This window comes from Pseudorca crassidens, chromosome 18, assembly GCF_039906515.1.
Source record: "Pseudorca crassidens isolate mPseCra1 chromosome 18, mPseCra1.hap1, whole genome shotgun sequence".
NCBI lineage: Eukaryota > Metazoa > Chordata > Mammalia > Artiodactyla > Delphinidae > Pseudorca > Pseudorca crassidens.
Window position 1 is genome coordinate 57,177,713 of NC_090313.1, and position 20,725 is coordinate 57,198,437.

At 43.6% G+C, this 20,725-nt stretch overlaps 1 protein-coding gene across 8 annotated transcripts in view; it reads right to left on the reverse strand.

Moving 5' to 3' along the window:
* ENOX1 (ecto-NOX disulfide-thiol exchanger 1) overlaps nucleotides 1–20,725 on the reverse strand; it is a 604,516-nt gene that overhangs the window by 110,945 nt on the left and 472,846 nt on the right. For all 8 annotated transcript variants that reach the window (XM_067713986.1, XM_067713985.1, XM_067713979.1 and 5 more), the window contains 2 exons: nucleotides 12,752–12,858; nucleotides 8,693–8,810 (listed from right to left, as the gene is read on the reverse strand). In XM_067713986.1, the coding sequence (XP_067570087.1) occupies nucleotides 8,693–8,810; nucleotides 12,752–12,858 (225 nt within the window). The remainder of the gene's footprint in view (nucleotides 1–8,692; nucleotides 8,811–12,751; nucleotides 12,859–20,725) is intronic.

Sequence of the window (20,725 nt, forward strand, 5' to 3'; positions counted from 1 at the left end):
AGGTCTGACTAAAAACATAATCATGTATATATTAAAAAATACATACAAAAATGCTTATATAGTTAGGTTGTGAAGAAGAAAACGAATCAGAAACTAAAGAGTCTTTTGTAGTGTTATAACTAACACTTTTATTATTCTTAATCATTAGACTTTCCAAAATGAATAGGTATTTTTTATATAAAAAATAGATTTCATTATCAAAAAGTCACATGCTGCTGGAGGGCAATGAGCTGATGTACTAAAAGTGTTTTCTATAAGCGCCAGCTAGAATCATAGGTGAGCACTTAAAAAATTACGTCAGTGTCGAAAAGGATAATCCTCATTTGGTAATCAGAAAATTCTGACTCATTAGTTACCAACTAAGAGGAAAAACTAGGAATAAATGCCACTAAGGAATTCTTTCGTACATTTAGGAAAGAGACAGAAGAGAGTTACGAACTTACCCAGATTCTGTCATCTAAACTCCCTCGAAAATATTCTGCTTTTTTCCAGAAGTTGTGCAAACCCCACTTAAATTCCAACAACACTGTGTTAATTTTGCTCAGATGCAAGCTGAAAACATATTTTAACATCCTGTCAGAATGAGATACTAAGAGTGTCGATAAAATGACACTAAAATAAATGTAAATTTAGATTGCTGTTAAAAGTGGCTGCCTGGCTCTGCGAAGATGTTAGGTTGCTATAGTATTTTCCATAGCAACTTTGCACCTTATTACATAAATATTCCCTCAGTGTCCTCAGAGCCTGCTAAGAAAACAGGATTAAATCTACTCCCCTACGGAATGATCCTGCATCAAAACTTATCAGAATGAAATGCCCCGAAAACATAATAAACTGCAATCTAGATCATGGTGCTCCTGGCAGTTGAAAGGCATCACAGCGCCGCAGGCTGGGCACGGGCGGCTGTGCCGTGACCTCGTGCGGCCCACTGGCCATTTGTCTCCATTCCTCCTGGGTCAAGGTCTCCGTACTTCTCCCTTTCTGAACATTGGTTGCTAAGTTCCTCACTTTTCTCCTCTGCCTGCCAACTACCCATCAGCCCAGGAGCCCTTCACCACACTCCAGGGCCTCCTGTCACCAGGCCAGAAGCCAGGGCTTGATAGAGCCGGAGTCTTCTCTGCAAGGTGGCTGAGCTGGGAGCATGTGCCGGGCTGGCACACAGAAAACGACTCAGAGAACCTAGCCGGCTCCAAGCTAGTACTGACCAGGTGTGAACTGATGGAGACCCTCAACCAGGGCTCACCTGGGTTTTCTGGAGGCGCCGCTCAGCTGAACGGCTGGAGCATTAGGGAAAAATCTGTGGTCTCCGAGACACAACACAATTTCAACAACCCAAATCGATGTGACACGAAACACACGATTATGGAAAATCTGTGCGTATATGAGAGCGATGTTGGGAACACGGCACTGTGGAGGGCTACAGAAAACTACGATTATAAGGGGGTCTCCGCTTAAAGACAGTTTAGCCTCCAAATGTGAATTTACAGAACAGATAAGCACGGTCTGGTTGGACAGGAGTGCTGCCGTGACAGAGGAATCCTGCTGCATGGGGTCGGTTTAACAGCATCTGCCTCTTACATTTAAAAGGTAGAGAACTGATTTCTACACTGTTCAGAAACATATCCATTACGAAATGGGAACTGTAACTGCACATGAAATCAAGGGTCCGAAAAATCTACCCCAAATAAACAATGATTTGATTTCCTGTGGCAAGATTAGCAAGATTTAAAAAAATAAATAAATAAAGGGAAGAAACAGAGAAAAAAGCCTTGTCTCCTTGCAAATGAAGCTCTATTTCAAGAGATTAGGAAAGAAGCAGGCTGCTCAGCCCGCCTCGGAAGACTGATTTCATCATCTTTAAGCCACGTAAGTTTTAATTAATCACACCTCCTTGTTTGGCCCTTGGGTTCCCAGAAGACATTCTGTCGCGGTTGGAAATACAAGGCTCGTCTTTACCTTGGCGGTGACGGATGGACACACATCACTGTTCTACTTCTCCTTCAGATGCTCGTCACGTGTGAAAACAGAAGGCCTACGAACAGCCTATCCTTCTCACCACTGGTACTCCTGCCTTTGGGAGTCTGCTGGGCAGGGAGCACAGTCCCAGGCATGTGAGACTGAGCCATCTCACTTTGCACGTCTGAAGGCCCTTGTCCCTCTGCCCGGTTCTGAGCGACCCCAGAGTAAGCCTGCTAGGATCACACTCAATGTTTCCTAAAAGGAAGCTTCTACCAGCTGCGAGTGACATGGCTCCCGTCAGGCCCCCATCAGTCGGCTGCAGGACCCTGAACTGGAATCCAGTAGCCCTTGCCTTCTGTGCCCAGGCTGGTGCTGGGGGCTGCAGTGAACCTCTTCTTGGACTCGTGCCTAATTGTAATCTGTTGGGCATTCTTATGTCTTTCAAAAGCACTCCCATATAGGAAATAAACTGAATCAGAAAAATGAAGGCAGTCCTGGTGTTCAAAGAGATCAGGGGATAGCCTGAGAGAGGCTTACTATTAATTTTTTTAACCTAAGACTTCCAGCTATATATGAAACTGTTTAGACAGACTGAATACTGCTGATTCCAAGTGAACTTAATTATGAGTCCCTAATTTGACTCTGTTGGCTGAAAGAGCTGGAAAATCTTTGACTTCTTACTGGAGTCAAAAAAAAAAAAGGTCCGTACCTATTTTGTGGTGAGTTTCCATGGAAACTTAACAACCCAGAAAACATTCTTCATAATTAAAAGAGTATTTGCTCCTATAAGGAGCTCAGAGTTTAAATAAGGTGTAATTAAAACCCAAGAGCATTTGTGCATATGGAATGGTTTAAGGGTCGTCTATTAAGCAAGGGCCGTTTTAGATTTACTCTCTTCTAAAATCTGTGCTCAATGTACAATGTATACTCACCAAACAGTGGGTTAGGTACATACACTGGAGAGTGATGTTCATTCTGCTTTATCCTGAATTTTAAATTAACGGCTTAAAATATATTCGGCATCAGGCACTGTATTTCTATTAACTTAAAATGCTTATTTATCTCTTTAAAAGTATCTCACACCTCAGAGCGCAGGGTAGGCTGTGTCTAGCTCTCTCCATACCCCCTGGGTCCACAGTGTCTTGAACACAAGAAGATGCTTGACAAGTGTTTGTCAATCATTAGAATGATGCTGAGTTTCAATTCTCTGGTCCGTAGTCTCTTCAGCATGCGGCACTGAATTCTGGGTGTGCAGAAGTTCTGAACGTTGTGGAGAAATGAACCGTTCTTGTCTGAACCCGCTTCTTAACACCTGCCATTCCAGTTTCGCCAGAGCAAGTGTTCTTAGGGCTACCATCTTCTGATCAACTTACACGACGGAACCATCAAAAACAGGGACCAGAAGAAGGGGATTATGGAACTGAAGTCAACCCCCTTTTATTGAGCACTTACTTGGTGAAGGGCCCAGGACTAGGTGTTGGGGGATGACTAAGATGAGAAGCACAGTTACAGTCACTGAGTTACTTGTTACATGCTCCACACTAAGTACTGTTGGAAGGGCTTCATACGCACCAACTCACTGAACTCACAATACTGAACGCTAATCAGGTTCTGCCAGGGAAGCCTTACCATCTAGGACAGACTTCTCTTCTCCCTTCCTTCCTGTGCAACTCCTGGCCCTCCCCCACTGCCAACCTGGAGGGAGGGAGGAAGGAGAAAGGGTGAGAGGAAGGAGAGAGGGAGAATAGAGGTGAGGGGAGAGAGAGAGGGAGAAGGAGGAATCGATCTGGCTTTTAAAGTTTGGCCTGATTGCAGCAGGAGACAGACTATATGCAAGAATACGTTTGAATTTTTATCAAAAATTATCTTCACAGACTTTGGAACAGGATGCCGATTTTCTTGAATGAGTGCTTCGATAAATCTGTCTTGATTTTCAAGTGTATTAGCAAAACTCATTTTCATTTTTATCAGCATCCTAGTTTGGCTCCAGCAAACTCCTTTTTCCCCTTTAAGAGTCACCGGCTGAGCAGCAGTGACTGGCCCGCCGCCCAGAGGGATGTGGAAGTGACAGCCGGTCTGGCGGAACTCTGGCCAAAGACACACTGTAAATTACTCTACGTGGTAAACAGCAAAAGTACAAGGAAGTATTCTTCATATTCAGAAAAGCAGAGATGCCCTGAAAAACTTTGATTAAAAGAAAAAAATTGAACCCAAGGTATCATACAAGTCCTCACATAATAAACCTTGCTTTTTCTGAAAACCAAAGTCAATTCTCTCCACCTCCCCCTCAGAAATGCAATAAAACCTGCGCAGGTTTTTGTTTTAGGAGGAAGATGGAGGGCAGGGCAGGCCCGAGGCTCCCGGGAGGGAGGGTATTATCCCCCGGGGATTTCCAAGAATTCCTGGGTCTGCTGCTGCCGGTGAGGCAAGGTCTCACTGTTTTGGCAGAAAAGAAGGGGGCAGGGATTCCTTAAAGGATGGAGAAGTTTACTTCTATTTCAGGTCTGGCAATTCCTCTGTCCTTTCAGTAGAGCGCTCTGTTTTCGGAGGCCTGCTTGGAGGTGACTAGATTAACACATGCAAATTTGTACCTAAAAAAACGAGTGGCCTGTCACCTAAGGAGATGCCACTGGAAGGCCTGTCTCCCTCAGGCTGTAGGGCCTCAGTCCCCCCTTTCAGCAGTTCACACGATCTTGTCTGAAGCTTGGTCAAAAGACAAGATGGGATTCTTGCTGTTAGGCTGCGCCCCCGAATACGCAGGGCTGAAAGAACCACCACCACCTACCTGCCTTTAGGCAGGACCTTGAGGGCCCAGCGGAATAAGGAAGGTCAGTTGCTTTCCCTTCCCTCCAATCAGTCTTGCGCTTTCCTCATAAACCACACACCACATTCTCCGGGTCCGTCTCATTTCAAAAAGCACAAAAGACTTTGAACTCCTCAGGGCCTGGCATTCGAACCCCGGTTCTTTCATCTCTGCCCTCGGCCTGCTGTGGAACACGCACTGTATTGTGTTCATTAATTCTGCTGACCAAGGAACGAGCCTGGAGAAAGTTCAAGTCCTACTTCAGGCTCTTATCAGACGCCTGGGAGGAAAACCACAGAGGTCTGGGAAGAAGGCTCTTCAGTCGAACTTCCAGGGAGGACCCCTGTGGTCCTCACTGAGAGGAGAGGTCCTTGGTATCCCTGCGGATTCTTCCGGAGCACAGATCAGGGGCCAATCCCGCAGGTATATGCTGGCTCTCATGGTCTGTAAGATCTCCTCTGTGGCTTATTACTATTCTTGAGTGATTATTCTTCTTGTCTTATCCCAAGCAGGCTATGGAATTATACATAATTCTTACTTGAGAAATTGACAGGTTGTTTAAAAAGAGATTCCACTCCCCGCAAAGGGAAAAAAGCCACAGGTTCCAATCAGAATTCCTGATTGATTCCATTCTTTTCTTCTACACCTACCTTATAAAGATGTTAAGGATCCAGGTTTTGTGTAAACTTGCCCCTCATCTAGCCAAAGACACACTGTAAATTACTATACGTGGTAAACAGCAGAAGTACAAGGAAGTATTCTTGATAATCAGAAAAGCAGAGATGCCCTGAAAAACTGATTAAAAAATGATAAAAGCTTTTTTTGAGGAAAAAAGTTATTTATTTATTTATTGAAAGAGCTCCTTGAATTTAAGAAAAATCACACCCAAAACTCACTTTCTTCTTCTGATATATGAAGGTCTGCAGAATAGAAACGCTGCGTGGAAGGTGGTTTCCTCAAATAAGCAAATCCAAACCCAATAATCGAGCAGTCCTGAGAAATCTGATATCAGTTTAATAAGAGACATACATTGACACATAAACGCTCGGTTCATTTTTCAGACAAAGGATATATGGCTTCAGAAAATAGTCGTGTGGTGCTGCTTTTATGCTAAGCTTCTAAAAGATTCAAATGAACGGAATTTGATGATGAAAGGGAAATTTTCTAAGGCCGTGGTTCTCAAACTTTAGCCTGCATCAGGATCCCGCCGAAGGCTTTAAATCACAGATTCTGAATCTCACATCCGCCCCGCCCCCACATCCTCTGGAGTCTGATTTAGTAGGTCTCGAGTAGCACCCCTGAGAATTTACATTATGAATAAGTTCCTAGGTGATGCTAACATTGCTGGACTGGGGACCATGCTTTTCAGAAGCACTGTTCTAGGGAAATGAAACTCCCTTCTGTATACGCCTGGATGCAGGAGCCTTTTCTTGTGATCATCTTATGCTTCTGGCATTCTCTTCTAAAGCCCTGGAAGAACAGAGCACTCTGACCGCTATTTATTTATTTATTGAAGTAGAGTTGATTTACAGTGCTGTGCCAATCTCTGCTGTACAGCAAAGTGACTCAGTTATACACACACAGACATTCTTTTATATATATATCCTTTTCCATTATGGTTTATCCCAAGAGACCGGATATACTTCCCTGTGTTCTGCACTAGGACCTTGCTGTTTACCCATTCTAAATGCAATAGTTTGCATCTATAATCCCCAAACTCCCAGTCCACCCCCCCCCCCTCCTCTCCTCCCTCTTGGCAACCACAGGTCTGATCTCTACATCTGGGGGTCTCTTTCTGTTTTGTAGATAGGTTCAATTGTGCCATATTTTAGATTCCACATATAAGTGATATCGTATGGTATTTGTCTTTCTCTTTGTCACTTACTTCACTTAGTATGGTAATCTCTAGTTGCATCCATATTGCTGCAAATGGTATTATTTTGTTCTTTTTTTATGGCTGAGTAGTACTCCATTGTATACATGTACCACATCTTCTTTATCCATTCATCTGTCAATGGACATTTAGGTTGTTTCCAGGAGGCATAACTCTCCCAGACTTCAGACAATACTATAAAGCTACAGTAATCAAAACAGCGTGGTATTGGTACAAAAACAAACGTACAGATCAGTGGAACAGTATGGAGAGCCCAGAAACAAACCCACACACCTACAGTCAATTAATCTTCGACAAAGGACGCAAGAATATAAAATGGGAAAAGACAGTCTCTTCAGCAAGTGCTGCTAGGAAGGTTGGACAGCTGCATGTAAATCAACAAAGTTAGAACACACCCTCACACCATACACAAAAATAAACTCAAAATGGCTTAAAGACTTAAATATAAGACATGACACTATAAAACTCCTAGGAGAGAACACAGGCAAAACGTTTTCTGACATAAATCGTACCAATGTTTTCTTAGCTCAGTCTCCCAAAGCAACAGAAATAAAAACGAAGGTAAACAAGTGGGACCGAATCAAACTTACAAGTTTTTGCACAGCAAAGGAAACCATAAAAAAAAAAAAATGAAAAGACAACCTATGGAATGGGAGAAAATATCTGCGAATGATGCGACTGACAAGAGCTTAATCTCCAAAATATACAAATAGCTCATACAACTCAACAACAATAAAAACAAACAACCCAATTGAAAAATAAGCAGAAGACCTTAATAGATATTTCTCCAAAGAAGTAATAGAGACGGCCAGTAGGCACATGAAAAGATGCTCAACATCACTAATTATTAGAGAGATGCAAATCAAAACTATAATGAGGTACCACCTCACACGGGTCAGAATGGCCATCATCAATAAATCTACAAATAACAACTGCTAGAGAGGATGTGGAGAAAAGGGAACCCTCCTACACTGTTGGTGGGAACGTAAGTCGGTGCAGCCACTATGGAAAACAGTACGGAGGTTCCTCAGAAAACTAAAAATGGAATTACCATATGATCTGGCAATCCCACTCTTGGGCATATATCCGGACAAAGCTATAATTCAAAGAGAAACATGCACCCCTATGTACATAGCAGCACTATTCACAACAGCCAAGATGTGGAACTGACCGGTCAACCTAACTGACCGCTCTGTAATCTTGATGACTTGACCATTTTGGAATCTTGATTTTGGCTTCTACTAACCAAACCAGCAAAGATCCTCTGTTCCTGGTCACCCTAAAAGGCCTGGGAGAGGTGAGTGTTTTATTCCCTGTTTGGCAAAGGTGGCGACTGTGGTTGTTCCCAGGCCCTTTAGGAAACACTCTTCCCCTCGGACAAGCAGTCTCCCTTGGTGCCTCCTACGTCTGAGCGAGCACTTCTGCTTGCTTTTACAACATCAAGGGAATAACATACGATTTGAGAAGAGAGTTTTAAATCAGCATCTCAGATTAGGCAGAGAATATCAATCAAGGTTCTCTTTAAGCTTCTCTCCTTTTTTTAACTCAAGGATTGATGCCCCTTTCTTGGTACCAAACGGGACCATCCCTTTGATTACAGGTTAGGAACTAAAATTGATTGGAAAGCAGTCTAATTCTCCAGCACATTGCTTCAGAGGCTAGAAAGCTTCTTTAGGGATTAAACGTTTCCCATGTAAGAAGTACACTGACCGAAACCAAATTTTATCTGTATTTCAGCATCAGAGGTGGCTGCCACACTGTGGAAAAGGATTTTTATGGGAACAGGCAAATATTCCTGAAAGTAAGTGTGGCCCCAGACCCACATACAGAGAAACAACTGGAACAATTTAAATCATTATGTTCCCAAGAAGGAATTTCAAGTTCTATTAATACAAGGCAGAGTCAGTCAAAGATGAAAGTTTAGTTTAACTCCAATAAAAGTGAGTTATGTGGCCATTTCCCAATCTGTATGCCCCATCTAAGATTAGGAAGATCATTAAGGTATCTCACAGGGATGTGGCAGTTATCCACGTTACCTGATTCATCAACTCTCATTTTTTTAGTAGGGCTGTCACAGTTCTCATCATCCGACATCTCCATCTCTTCTTCGCGGCGGATGCCCATAAGCTGCTCACTCTGAGCGTTCCGGAGCTCCTGGAAGCAGAGGACCCACGGGCGTCAGAGTCAGCGACACATGACACACCTTTCCCAATGGTCTCTCCGTGTGTTATGACTGACATAGGAATGTCTTCACCTCCCAAACACTGCCCCGCCTAATCTAGAGTGAAGTTCTGAGGGGTCTGGGGTGTGGACCAATCGAGGGATTTGGTATCAGGCTTGGGAGAAATTCCTGATCACCAATGGTGAGTCAAAGGCTCTTCAGCAAGTTATTTAATCTCCGAATTTCCTCATTTGTAAAAAGGGGGACAACAACGTCCAACTGGTAGGGCTGTCGTGAGGCTCCCATAGAAATGCCTATTACCAGAACTGGAATGTAGGGGCGGCTAGGAATGTGAGCAAGAGAATTTTTTTAAAAGGCTGGTCTACCACTGACCCACTGTGTCACTTTAGGGATGTTTCTTCATCTTTCTTAGTGTCAATTCACTCACTGAGATAGTGTGACAAGGAGAGTTTTGAGGATAAAATAGTTAATGCATGTGAGATACTTAGCATCATGTGAGAGACTTGGTTCATTAAGTTGAAAATGTTGACCACTATTATTATTCATGCAAAATAGTGTCCCTGCATGTGTGTATGTGCCCATGTGTGATCACACACACACACACATACATACACACACACACACACACACACACACACACACACTTCAGATATCCAAATGGTGAAATTCAAATGATGTCGGAGGACAAAATGAAAACAGATGCCTTCTTTGTTGGTGTTTTACATTATCATGTGGGGTTTATTGTTTATGTTGTAATGGTTGTTTTAGCATCCCTTTAAGATCTAAGGGTCGTTTGTTCCTTCACTTCCTAGAAAAGTGACTGCAATCAAGGCATTTAATTTCCTGAGCCTTTGTCTACTCACACAAAAATGGGGTAGTAGTAATACAAGGCTGTTTGACTGCAAGAGTATATGTGAAAACTCACTGTAAAAAGTAAAGAATTACACAATAAATTGTTTACTACTGTGCTTAAAAATCAGGACACTAATTGCTTACATTAAATAATTATATTATTATTTTGGATCAAGCTGTAAATTATATATTTGCAAATCCTTATCCATTCTGTTCTTTTATATGTTCTGTCCTCAAAACAACAGAAAAAAAGCAGGGTGGGGTGGAAGGAGCTGCATTGTTGTTTTTCTCCCCATTTAAATTGGAGTCTAAAAAAAAAGTCAAACAGTTAAAATAATTTCACTTTATAATAAATCTATGAATAAGAATAAAACTAAATTACAACACCTAATGTATTAATGGCATGATTTTAAACACAGTTTAAAGTGCTCATTCGATGGATGGATGTGTCTATATTATTCTGTTATAGGTGCTCTCAACTCTCTTCTCTCCTTAGCACGCAGATTTTAACGGTAGCACGATGGGAAGGGAATTCTGTATTGCTAACCAAATTTGCATGGTCAGCTCTGAACCCTGGGAACCACAATTGCAGAGACAAAGACAGGGAAGTCACCAAAGACAGGGAAAGGGGGAGGGCAGAAGGCAAGGTCCCTGGGACAGGGCCACCCATCACAGGGCAGTCCTGAGAGGCACCAGGATGACAGGCAGTGTCCCCTCACTTGACCACGCCACCCTGTAGAAAGAGATGCCCATTCCACCTTAAGGAACACCATCAGGTCTTGGAGGCGGATGTCACATGTGATTAGTGGGGAAGTTTTTAGGTTGTGGACAACTAATCTTTCTACCGACAAAGAGCCCAATTCCCGAGGAGGTGGCCTGAAAATACTTGAAGCAAAGAAACTTCAGGTGGAAAGAATAAACGAGGCTAAAAGGGCCTGTTGTTTAGTTCCTACAGTTAATGACAAACTGTCATATATCAGCTGTTCTCGTGGGGAAGGGTGGCAGAAAGGAAAAGCTTGGAGGGAAAAAAAAAAAAGCTGAGGCTGTTTCCACAGGGTGCCTCTGGTTCAGCAGTAAATCACTTGTACTCTCTAATAAATCTGTAAAGGTGCTGCAGGTAATTAACAGATGCTGTTCACAGGAACGTGGAAAAATCAAGCCAATTATCAAGCTCATATGCAACTGAGAAATCATCCACAATGTTAAATTGCCAACTGGTATTTAATCAATCGGGCAACACGTAGGAGAGAAAATCAAAGGTAATTTAGAATTCTATTTCCTCCTATATCAGAAGAGGTGGTGGTGGGAGTGGCAGGGAGACACAAAGACCCTTTCCAGAAGCATCTTTCTGGGCTGCGTCCCTTTCTACCTCCCAGTAGGGAGCAAAGCAAGCAGGCTTCCTTGGGACAAGGCTGGAAGCCTTCGCGTGTCCTGTTCAGCAAGGGAGGGGATGGCCCTGCACGGGGGAGGCAGGGCTGGGGGAACGGGATACGACGTGGCAGGAAGCGTGATTCAGATCAGTAACGGACAGTTGCCGCCACTCCCAGATTAACGACAGTCTTTTTTATGCCCGGGTTTATTCAGCATCATGCCACCTGCCCTTCTCTTAACGTTTCTTTTAATCGTGTCTGGTTTTATGTGAAGCCAAAAATAAATAAATGAATAAACAATTCACAGGCAGATCATTCCCAAATCTGAATCACAGTTTATGGATTCCAATTAGTGTTTCAGAACCCTCGATTCATGTATTTCGTCATTGATTTTCGGGACTCTTTCCTCATGAAAATCAACCTTGACGTGGGGCTCAAGTCAGTGTCTGGGAGAGCACTGGGTAAGCATCCTTTGGTTTTCTGGCCCCCGAAGGATAAAAGAGAAATCCCGCCTCCTGCATCAGTCACCAAGCACCTTCTCGGTATTTGTGAACAAAATAAAAACTGGCCTTCTTAATTATAAACTGCACTAGCCTTTTAAGTGTCCCATTATTGCGCAGTCATTCAGTACTCACCGTAATAACAGTGATAATAAAGAATTCACTTGGTGTGCATGTGGATGCTACGTCAAGTGCCACTGGTATTCAACTGTAGTTCAGCATTAGTTAATGGGCACTTAAAATGCTCCCCAAATGATTGATACTGCAGTACTCTGTGGTTCCTCAAACTCTACATAGAACTTATTTTACAAGTGTGAGCCAAAATCATTAAATTAATAAACCTTACCTTCTATAAGTTTGGGATTTGGAAAGAGGGGATTATCATTTAGAGAACTTTAATAGTAACATGCTAGAGACGGAGAGGCATCCAAATGAAAAACATTCTCTCATTAAAAAAAAAAAAGGAAGAAGCAAACAAAGACAGTATACTTACTTTTAAATTACAGGTTCAAAGCGTACACTACACTGAGGAGTTAAAAATAACAGCTGGACCACCAGTGACTAATGACACAATCTGGTCCTTCTAGGTGGCAGCGAAGGTTAAGTTCTGAACTCTTGCCTTGGGGTAGATACTCACACTTCACACATGCATTGATGCAGAAGGGTGGACAGGGCTAGCCTGGACATTCACTTCCCTGAGGAAATCTGCTCTGGGGAGAGGTCTGATAGGACCTGCTGGCTAGCACAGGGGACGAAGACATTGCTTAGGATGAGAAGATGTGGATGAAAGGCATACTTGCCATTTCTAGCCAAAGAGCAAACCGTCACCATCATGCTGCAGAACACTGAAAAGAAACTCAGTAATTTAAAAACTAGTTTTCTAGTTTACGTTACACTTTTTCTTTTTCTTGTTTTGCACAGTGATTAGGCAGAGTGTCTTATTTCTGAGCTCTTTACTACGAATGGGAGAGATGCTTTTCTCCCTTTGCAGGGGAGACAAGCGCTCTGTCCTCTAAGCATTAAGTCAGCTGCTCTTCTGGATAAGGAACAAATCTGAGCTGGATCTGGAGCTGACGGTGAGGGCAGGATGACCGCCCACTGTGACAAAAACCATCATGGCTGCAGCCACACTATTCCCTGCCAATCCAGCTGTGTGATGGTGGTTAAAAAAGTAATAATAAAATCACCAACCTCAGAATGCTTTCGCCAAATGTCTATGTTCTTGCGCTGAGCTTTCGAGAAATGGTCCCAAGCTTTTTGTCTGGTAGAAGCGTTGAAAACGGCCACAATCTGCTCAACTTTGGTGAACAAGGAAGTCAAACAAGACAAGTAATTTATGTTGTGATCACTACAGGGAAGCAAAGCAAAGACACTAGGAGTCTATGGATGATGTCGCAGCAGAAATAACATCATCAATATCCATCCCATTTGTGCCTTTTTGTACTTACATGGCAGCAAGGTGGGGGAGGTCTCCCTTCATGTCTGTGTCCATAACTTTAGGTTAAAACAAACTCTAAATACGACTGGGAGAAGTTCATGGACATCTGCTTCCAAGCATTTGTTACCTCTTGTCTAAAAAAATGCTTTGGTACATCTATACACCTAGATCTATAGATATACAGGCACTGGTGTTGACACGCAAATATAGATATACAGATCAGGTAATGCCTGGACTGGAGCCTTAGAAGTGAAGCCCGGGGGGAGTGGCTGAATGAGGAAGAACCAAACACATCTCTTTTTGCTTTTGGTCTCCATCTCAAGGACCCCAGTGCAGCCCGCAGAAGACATTACCGTGTCCAAGTTCCAAGTTGGGGCAATGAGTAGTTTGTGTCATATCTCCCTTCAGTCTCAAGGCCATTTTTACCCCGTGGTCCCCTTTTCTCCCCCTGTTGCACCCATTACAGCCAGCCCTCCAGCCCTCTGGCAGAAAATGGGAGCCACTGCCTTCACCTCAAGACAGACCAAGGCTCACCCAACCAGCAGCACCGCATGCAGATCTTATTTCAACACCATATGGCGTCCTTCGTAGTTCATCGTGGCCACATACCATTCTCTGTTACTCCATTTTAACTTTCATAAGGCTCTCCTCCCTCTGGCTCCCGACACTCTGGAAGTTCTAACTCTAACACTTTGACTTAATTTAGCACTTCTGTGGCTTCCAGGGGAGGCGCTTACGTCCGTGATCAACGTTGAAGGGTGGTGAACAAACGTAGACAGGGAAAGGGATGGGCTCTTAGTAGTGGATGTGAGAGGCGGGGGTCAACCAACTGCAGATTCAATCTTGCTTAAGCAGTTATTGATCTAGTAAGCACGGGATTAAGGAAATTACAGCACTGAACAAACCGTATGATTAAACGTGAACTCCTAAATATTTAGTTAGGAAGGCACAGTCAAAATGAGCTGCTTAGGGATGCTAACGCTCTACTTAACATAAATCTTTCTAAAGTGATTCCCAAGGCTCTATTCTAAAAAAAGGACATCAAAGCTCTTCCACATCTTCCAGGTGTCCAAGGAATGTCCAAGAGTAATAGAAGAATCCCCACAGAAGAGCAACACCTGGTGCCCCAATTTCAAACATTAGAAATAAACAAGTGTGTGATGGAGGAAAGGAAGAAAGCAGATTCCCTTCACTCACTACATGGTAAATATCTTCTAACGCTAATAAGCAACTACTTCTCAGTCTATGGGTGATTTTCGCAGGGGTTTTACATGGACTGTTTTCTAACTCAAGAAGATCGCAACTCCAAATCTCCTTATTTATCAAACTTGATCATCATGTCTCCTGATGAATTTGCTGCACTCGCCTGTAACGGGAGGATTTAAGCTAAGCTCGCGCTGCCCTTGAGCGCGTGCAGCTCCCCTCTCCTGCCTCACCTGGAGGAAGTAACGCTGCCAGACTAGTCACAATGAGCTGCTCCCAGGGCTGACTTTCCCCTGACCACCGACCCCCAGGGCTCTGCTTGGATGCACTGCCCGTGGCTGGCCGAGGAGAACTGGCTCACCCCCACTGCCTGGGCTTCCTATGGCTTTGCCTGCAGGGAGGCTGGGATCATCTGGGGCCCCCAGATGCCTGCTGCACGGGCAGCACAGGGCACTCGGCCCAAAATGCCCATGGTGGAATCCACTGCCTGATGAGACTATCTGGCGGGGGTGGTGATCACGGGATTGTTAAAGAGTAATGGGTCTCATTGCTTTTAATAGTAGACCTCTTTGATCAGCAGCATTTAGAAGAGTAACAACTGTGGTGTCCTGACACCAGGCCTGAGGAGAGAGGACAGGAAAGGTCGAGGCTGAGTTATCTGGGTGATAGAAGTCAAAATTCTGCCATCAATTGGAGAAGGCTCTTAATAAAGGGGATACACCAAAGAGAAAATTACGTGGTCATACATGCGTGTGTGGAGTGGGAGGAAGGTAAGAGAGACCAGTAACGCACTTGGAGGAGTACAGAAGGGAAGGTACTTAGAAGAAAGACTCTGCACAGGTTCAAGGGTAAAAATGGATCGCCTAATATCTACTCAAGGCATGTACTCCTGCAGATATTCCCTGTTTGAGGGTAAATGCCTCAGGTTTTCTTTTTTTTTTTTGCAGTACGCGGGCCTCTCACTTTTGTGGCCTCTCCCGTTGCGGAGCACAGGCTCCGGATGCGCAGGCTCAGCGGCCATGGCTCACGGGCCCAGCCGCTCCGCGGCATGTGGGATCTTCCCGGACCGGGGCACGAACCCGTGTCCCCTGCATCGGCAGGCGGACTCTCAACCACTGCACCACCAGGGAAGCCCCAATGCCTCAGTTATTTAGAACATGTTATTACCATATTCCAGGGTTTAAGTTCCATTCATTCATTCATCCATCCATTGAGAAAACATCTGAGACCCTCCTAGTCACCATGCATTTGACTGATTGCTAGAAATATATGATTAAGACACTGATTGCTAGAAATATATGATTAAGACAAAGTCCATGCCCTTGATGAGACCATGGTCTCTAGGGAGCAAGAAAGACAAGCAGATAATTATCCTATGCAAGAGAGGTATGGATGACAGCTATGGGGACATGATAACTAACTCAGTAGATGGAGACAGGGAACATCCCAAAGAAAACAACATTTGCTAAGTCTTAAATGATGAACCAATGCTTGCCCAGTAGAGAAGGCAGGGACGTCCGGTTCAGAGGTGGCCATGGAATTGTGAAAGGACTTTGTGTGAAAGTAGCTGGTGGGGAGAGGGCTAAAGCTGGGTGGGAATAAGTCAGGAAGGACTGTGTATGCCAAGCCAGACTGTGACTTCATACTGTAGGCTAGAGGAGGCATATCCGAGTAGGATTTGTTTGGGAGAGATGATGAAGCTTTGAATTAAGACAGAGCACTGGAATGGAGGGAGGAGCAAGGAGTCGATGGGACACGGTGGCTGACTTGCTGTGAGGCCGGAGAGAAGAGAGACCAGGATGACTCAAACTTGAGAAGCACATCAGAGACCGAGAGCACAGGTGGAGGTCTGAGAAAGAAGATAAGGGGTTTACTTCTGGACGGGCTGAATCTGAGATGCCTGAAGGTCATCCAGAGGGAGCCGGAATACACACCGGAGGTTCAGAAAGAAGTCAGAATTCAGAGACTTGACTTGAATTTTCTGGGCCATTCTCTATTTCCTGTAATTGTATTCTTTTCAATAGCATAATTAATTAAAAGCAAAACTAAATATGAGAACTTTTATACTTCTTTTCTTATTAAGTTTTATACTTTCCCCCCACATATTAAGAAGCTAAAAAAAACCCCTCAATCCCAAAAAACAAAAACCGTGTAACTCAGCTTAGGTTTAAAAAATACTCGCACAGTATTTCTAGGGTCCAGTTGACTTCTCTCATTTCTGTGCAGGCTGTCCCTGAATGAGCCATTCGTCTTGCAAATGAAAGATCTTGGGCACACAAAAGGACTCAGAAGAGTGCTAGGATCAGCAGGAATTCATCATCATTAGTGAAAAACTACCTCCAAGAGTATGCCGTAATGAATGTGATTCAAAGACGGCATATTTTTAAAACCATAAATCAGGGTGACCGCTAGGACTGGCGTCCCAGGGAAAGACCATGCTCTCTTCACTGCAGCAGGAAACACCAAAGAGCAAGTCCCTGAATCTGACTACCACTCACTACTTCTCCAGTATAATTCATACTGCTTATTCCATACACAGTAAAACTACAGGTAGTTACTAAGTGGAATCTTTAACTCTCTACTTCACCGCTCAGAGAAGACAGAAACAGTAAACAAGATGGCACTGGCCTTTGTTCAGAAAGGTAGCGTGCAGACGCTGAGCTGAGAGCAGAGCAGATTCACATCAACCGCCACCGGCGCCTTCACCACCCAGGGGTCTACAGAGTGGTGGCTGCGCGGCCCCATAAGAGCCTATGGCAATTAGAATACTTCAGCATTTGGGAAGCATTAACGACAGAAAGAGCGCTCCGCAAGAGAATTAATATTTACCCTTCACACCTTGCAAACCGCCCTCCCACAATCCTCTGTATTAACTTTGCCTAAATTAGGTTATTTGAGAGAAACGAAAAAATTAAAAGGGACTGATTTTTCTGAAGTATGCTGGAATGTCCGTCTTAGGTGTCACAGTAGAGTCCCTAGTACATCTCCAGCAGGTATAAGTGAACATTAGTGGAGGATAAATAGAGCTTTGAGGAAATTGCTAATCACTCTTGGCAGAGACAAACCTCTTGTTAAAAGATAAACTGAGGTATATTAAAATGTTTGACGTTTATTTCAACAAAAATGGATTCCAGTCGAGCGGCACCAAACCGGAAGTGTTTAGGAGTGCACCATTGACAGGAGTTGGGGAGAGACTCACAGGGAAAAGGCAGAAGCAAAGCCAGGAGATTACTGTTTGGTTGTCTCTCAAAACCTAGCTGGTTATTTGTGATTGGTTGTCCTCAGGTTTCCATTTCTTAACCGTGAGGCACTTACAGGCTTAGGTTTTGGTTTGCATACTTAGGCCACCACGACATTAGAGCCTCCCCTAATGGCCTCTGTGTTTAATTAACTGAACACCCTACTACAGATTATTCTCTTACGCACATAACATGCACACACATGTGTATAAATTCTTCAGCATTTCAACAAAAAATCCTAAGACTAGGTCATTTAACCACCTTTTTTTTTGTACTTTCCCCTCACCTCAAAATGTCTGGACATCTGCTGACTTCAGAACAGACTTCTTACATGAGAGAGAATTTGATCAATTATCTTGAGAAGCACTTGCCTTCAGTCTTCTCAGAAAAGACAAGCTCAGAACAGGACATTCTGGGTAAACACCCAGAAACAGAACACACTCAAACAAGCTCCCTGGGAAGGGGCCGGGCACCGAGCACAAAACCTCAGACTTCGGGGGGGTACGAGGCTCCTGATTCTTGAGCTCTGGGCAGAAAAGCCTTGGAAGCAATGAAAGGGAAAGGTTAGGCTCCTCCAAAGAGCAAACCCAGACCTTTTCCTCCATGTGCTCCTGAGTGTGTGTCTTGAGTCCCCCACACCTCCTGCATCTTTTGTTCCAGCTAAGCAGCTGTGAGAGAGCTTTCAATCCATTTAGTCTCCCAAATACCAAGAGAAACCGATTAAGTCCTTATAGGCAGTAGGCCTGCCTAAATAGAGCACCTCAAACAAATCTTCCAAGCTGAATTTTTGTTTTTAATGTTATCTAGGCTCCTGATAGAGCCTTAACTCTGTGGGGTTCAGAGGAAATTTTATTTTCCTTTAAGGGATAACATTTTCCCAAATCCTCTGTGAAGAGCTCCTAAGAGATTTTCAAAGGCGTGTAACAAGTGAAAAGAGCTGAGTTCCCCCACTAGCGTTTTAGTGTTGTTTTTAAATACCAAAAGCTAGGGTGGGACTGATGAGCCTTGGCCCTGGATTGCAGAATTATAACAGCGAGTGGAGTAAGTGATTTGGGCCCTCTGGACGCCCAGAGGAGTGAGACAAAGCCAGAGGGAGGAGCCGTTAGTGTTGAACATGACAGGGGAAGCTGCTAGAGTGATTCCCAGAGAGATTCCTGCGCCCTCACTTGTGTTCTGGGTCCTCACTCAGGAGCCAGTGAGTCTGGCGGGAAGCCCAGGAAACAGAATTAACTCCATCAAACCCATACATTAAGGAGGCACGGACCGGAATTTCAAGTCAAGGAGGAAAAAGGGCATTCTGGGGTTTTTGTCTTGAGATGACTAAAAAGAGCCATGCTGTGTAACCCTGTGAATCCATTCCAGCCCTGTTAAACCTGAGGCCAGAACGCCACCAGCAGGTACCACGGTTCTGAACTTCCTGGCTAGACGAGGCCAGAAATCTGGTTCTTTTGGGGAGTGGGGTGAGGATAGGAAGAAAAACATGCTGGATCAAATTACACAAAAAGAAACACGGTGCTTTTGGCAAATTCTGAGCAAGCAGGAAACGGTGACATTGTTCCAATAAATGGTAAGATATTAGGCAGACAGTGACTTTTGAAGCTCTGTAGAGTATAAATCCCAATACACTTCAGGGAACTGTAGATACCCTTATTAATGCATCTGTTCAAATATTCTGGAAAGTAATGGAACAAAAATCCATGAAGCTATTATAATTTTAATGGTTCCTTACAATATATAGCATCTATTAGGCTTTTGAAAATCCAATCAATCACCCTGTCTGGATGATCCCTATTGACTAAATGAAAGTAATATATGTATATAAGAAAAAAATGAATAAAATGAAAAGTAAAAGTCTATCTTCCCTTCCTGACTACCGCCCATCCAGTGTCTCTCTTTAAAGGTAACCACTGTTAACAGAGTATCCATCCAAAGAAAAAGTTATACATACAGTACACTATGTGTAACCTTGTTTTACTTACATAAAGTGCCAATATTATTGATATATACACTGTACTGTATCTTGCTCTTAAGTCCTACGTGTATTATCAGTAAGGCTGCAGTGAACATCCTCAACATACTTTCTGACCCATTCTTACCTAAATCTTTATAAGAAATTCTCAGCAGTGGAAAAAACATATAACAGAGTGTATGAATTTTTAATTTTTGAGAGCTATCGCCAAGTGGCACTCACATTTTATGCCCGCAAGTATTTTTCAGATTGTTTTCCTGTCCCTTGTCAACAGCTGGTAATCAAATGTTAAATTTTGCCATTCCTGATCAATGAGAAAAGGCCTGAATTACATGATGACCGATTCTCTGAACCTGAGCTATCCACATTTGCAGTTTCCACTGTGAATCACGGAAAGAAGTCCACAGACTCATCAGAACTGCCCTGCTGATCAGTAACTGGCTTGTTGTGAAGACTGACCATCCAACAAGAAGGGAAGAGACCTGGTTTCTGGGTATCCCTTCTCCTTTGTGACCCTCAAAAGGGTGACCCTGCTTTCCTCTGGGTCACCATCAACTCCATGAGTGGTGCTAGGAGAATCAGGTAACAGGAGCTGGCTACTTCTGATTACTTAGACTTACTGGGCCAGGCACTATGCTTGATGATTTAAAACAGTGGTTTTCAAAGTGTGGATCCTGGACCAGCATCGTGGGCATCACTTGGGAATTTATTAAAATGCAAGTAGTCCCTAGACCTACTGCACAGAAACTCGGGGGGGGTGGGGCCCAGCAGATTCTTTTCCTATAAACATTTTTCCCAGTTTTATTGAGATAGATATAACTGACATACAACACTGTGTAAACTGAAGGTGCGCAGCATAATGATTTGCAGTATGTACGTACCGTGAAATGATTACCACAAGGTTAGTTAACATCCGTCATCTCACATGGTTACAAGTTTTTTTTCTCGGACGAAAATTTTTAAGGTTTACTGTCTTAACAACTTTCAAATACACAATACAGTACTGTTAACTATTGCTGTCGGGCCGTGCATTTCATCTCCGGGAATTACTTATTTTATAACTAGAAGTTTGTGTCTCTTGCCCTCCTTCACCCCTTCCCTGCACCCCCCAACCTCTGCCTCTGACAACCACCGATCCAGCAGAGTCTGCTTTTCCAAGGTCCCTGAGTCATTCCAACGCATAATGAAGTTTGAGAACCTCTGATCTAAAACATTACCTCATTTAAATTCCCCAACAACGATCTGAGGCAGGTGCTATTATTATGCCCATTTCACTGAGAAAGAAACTGAGATTCACAGAGAGGGTATTATTACCA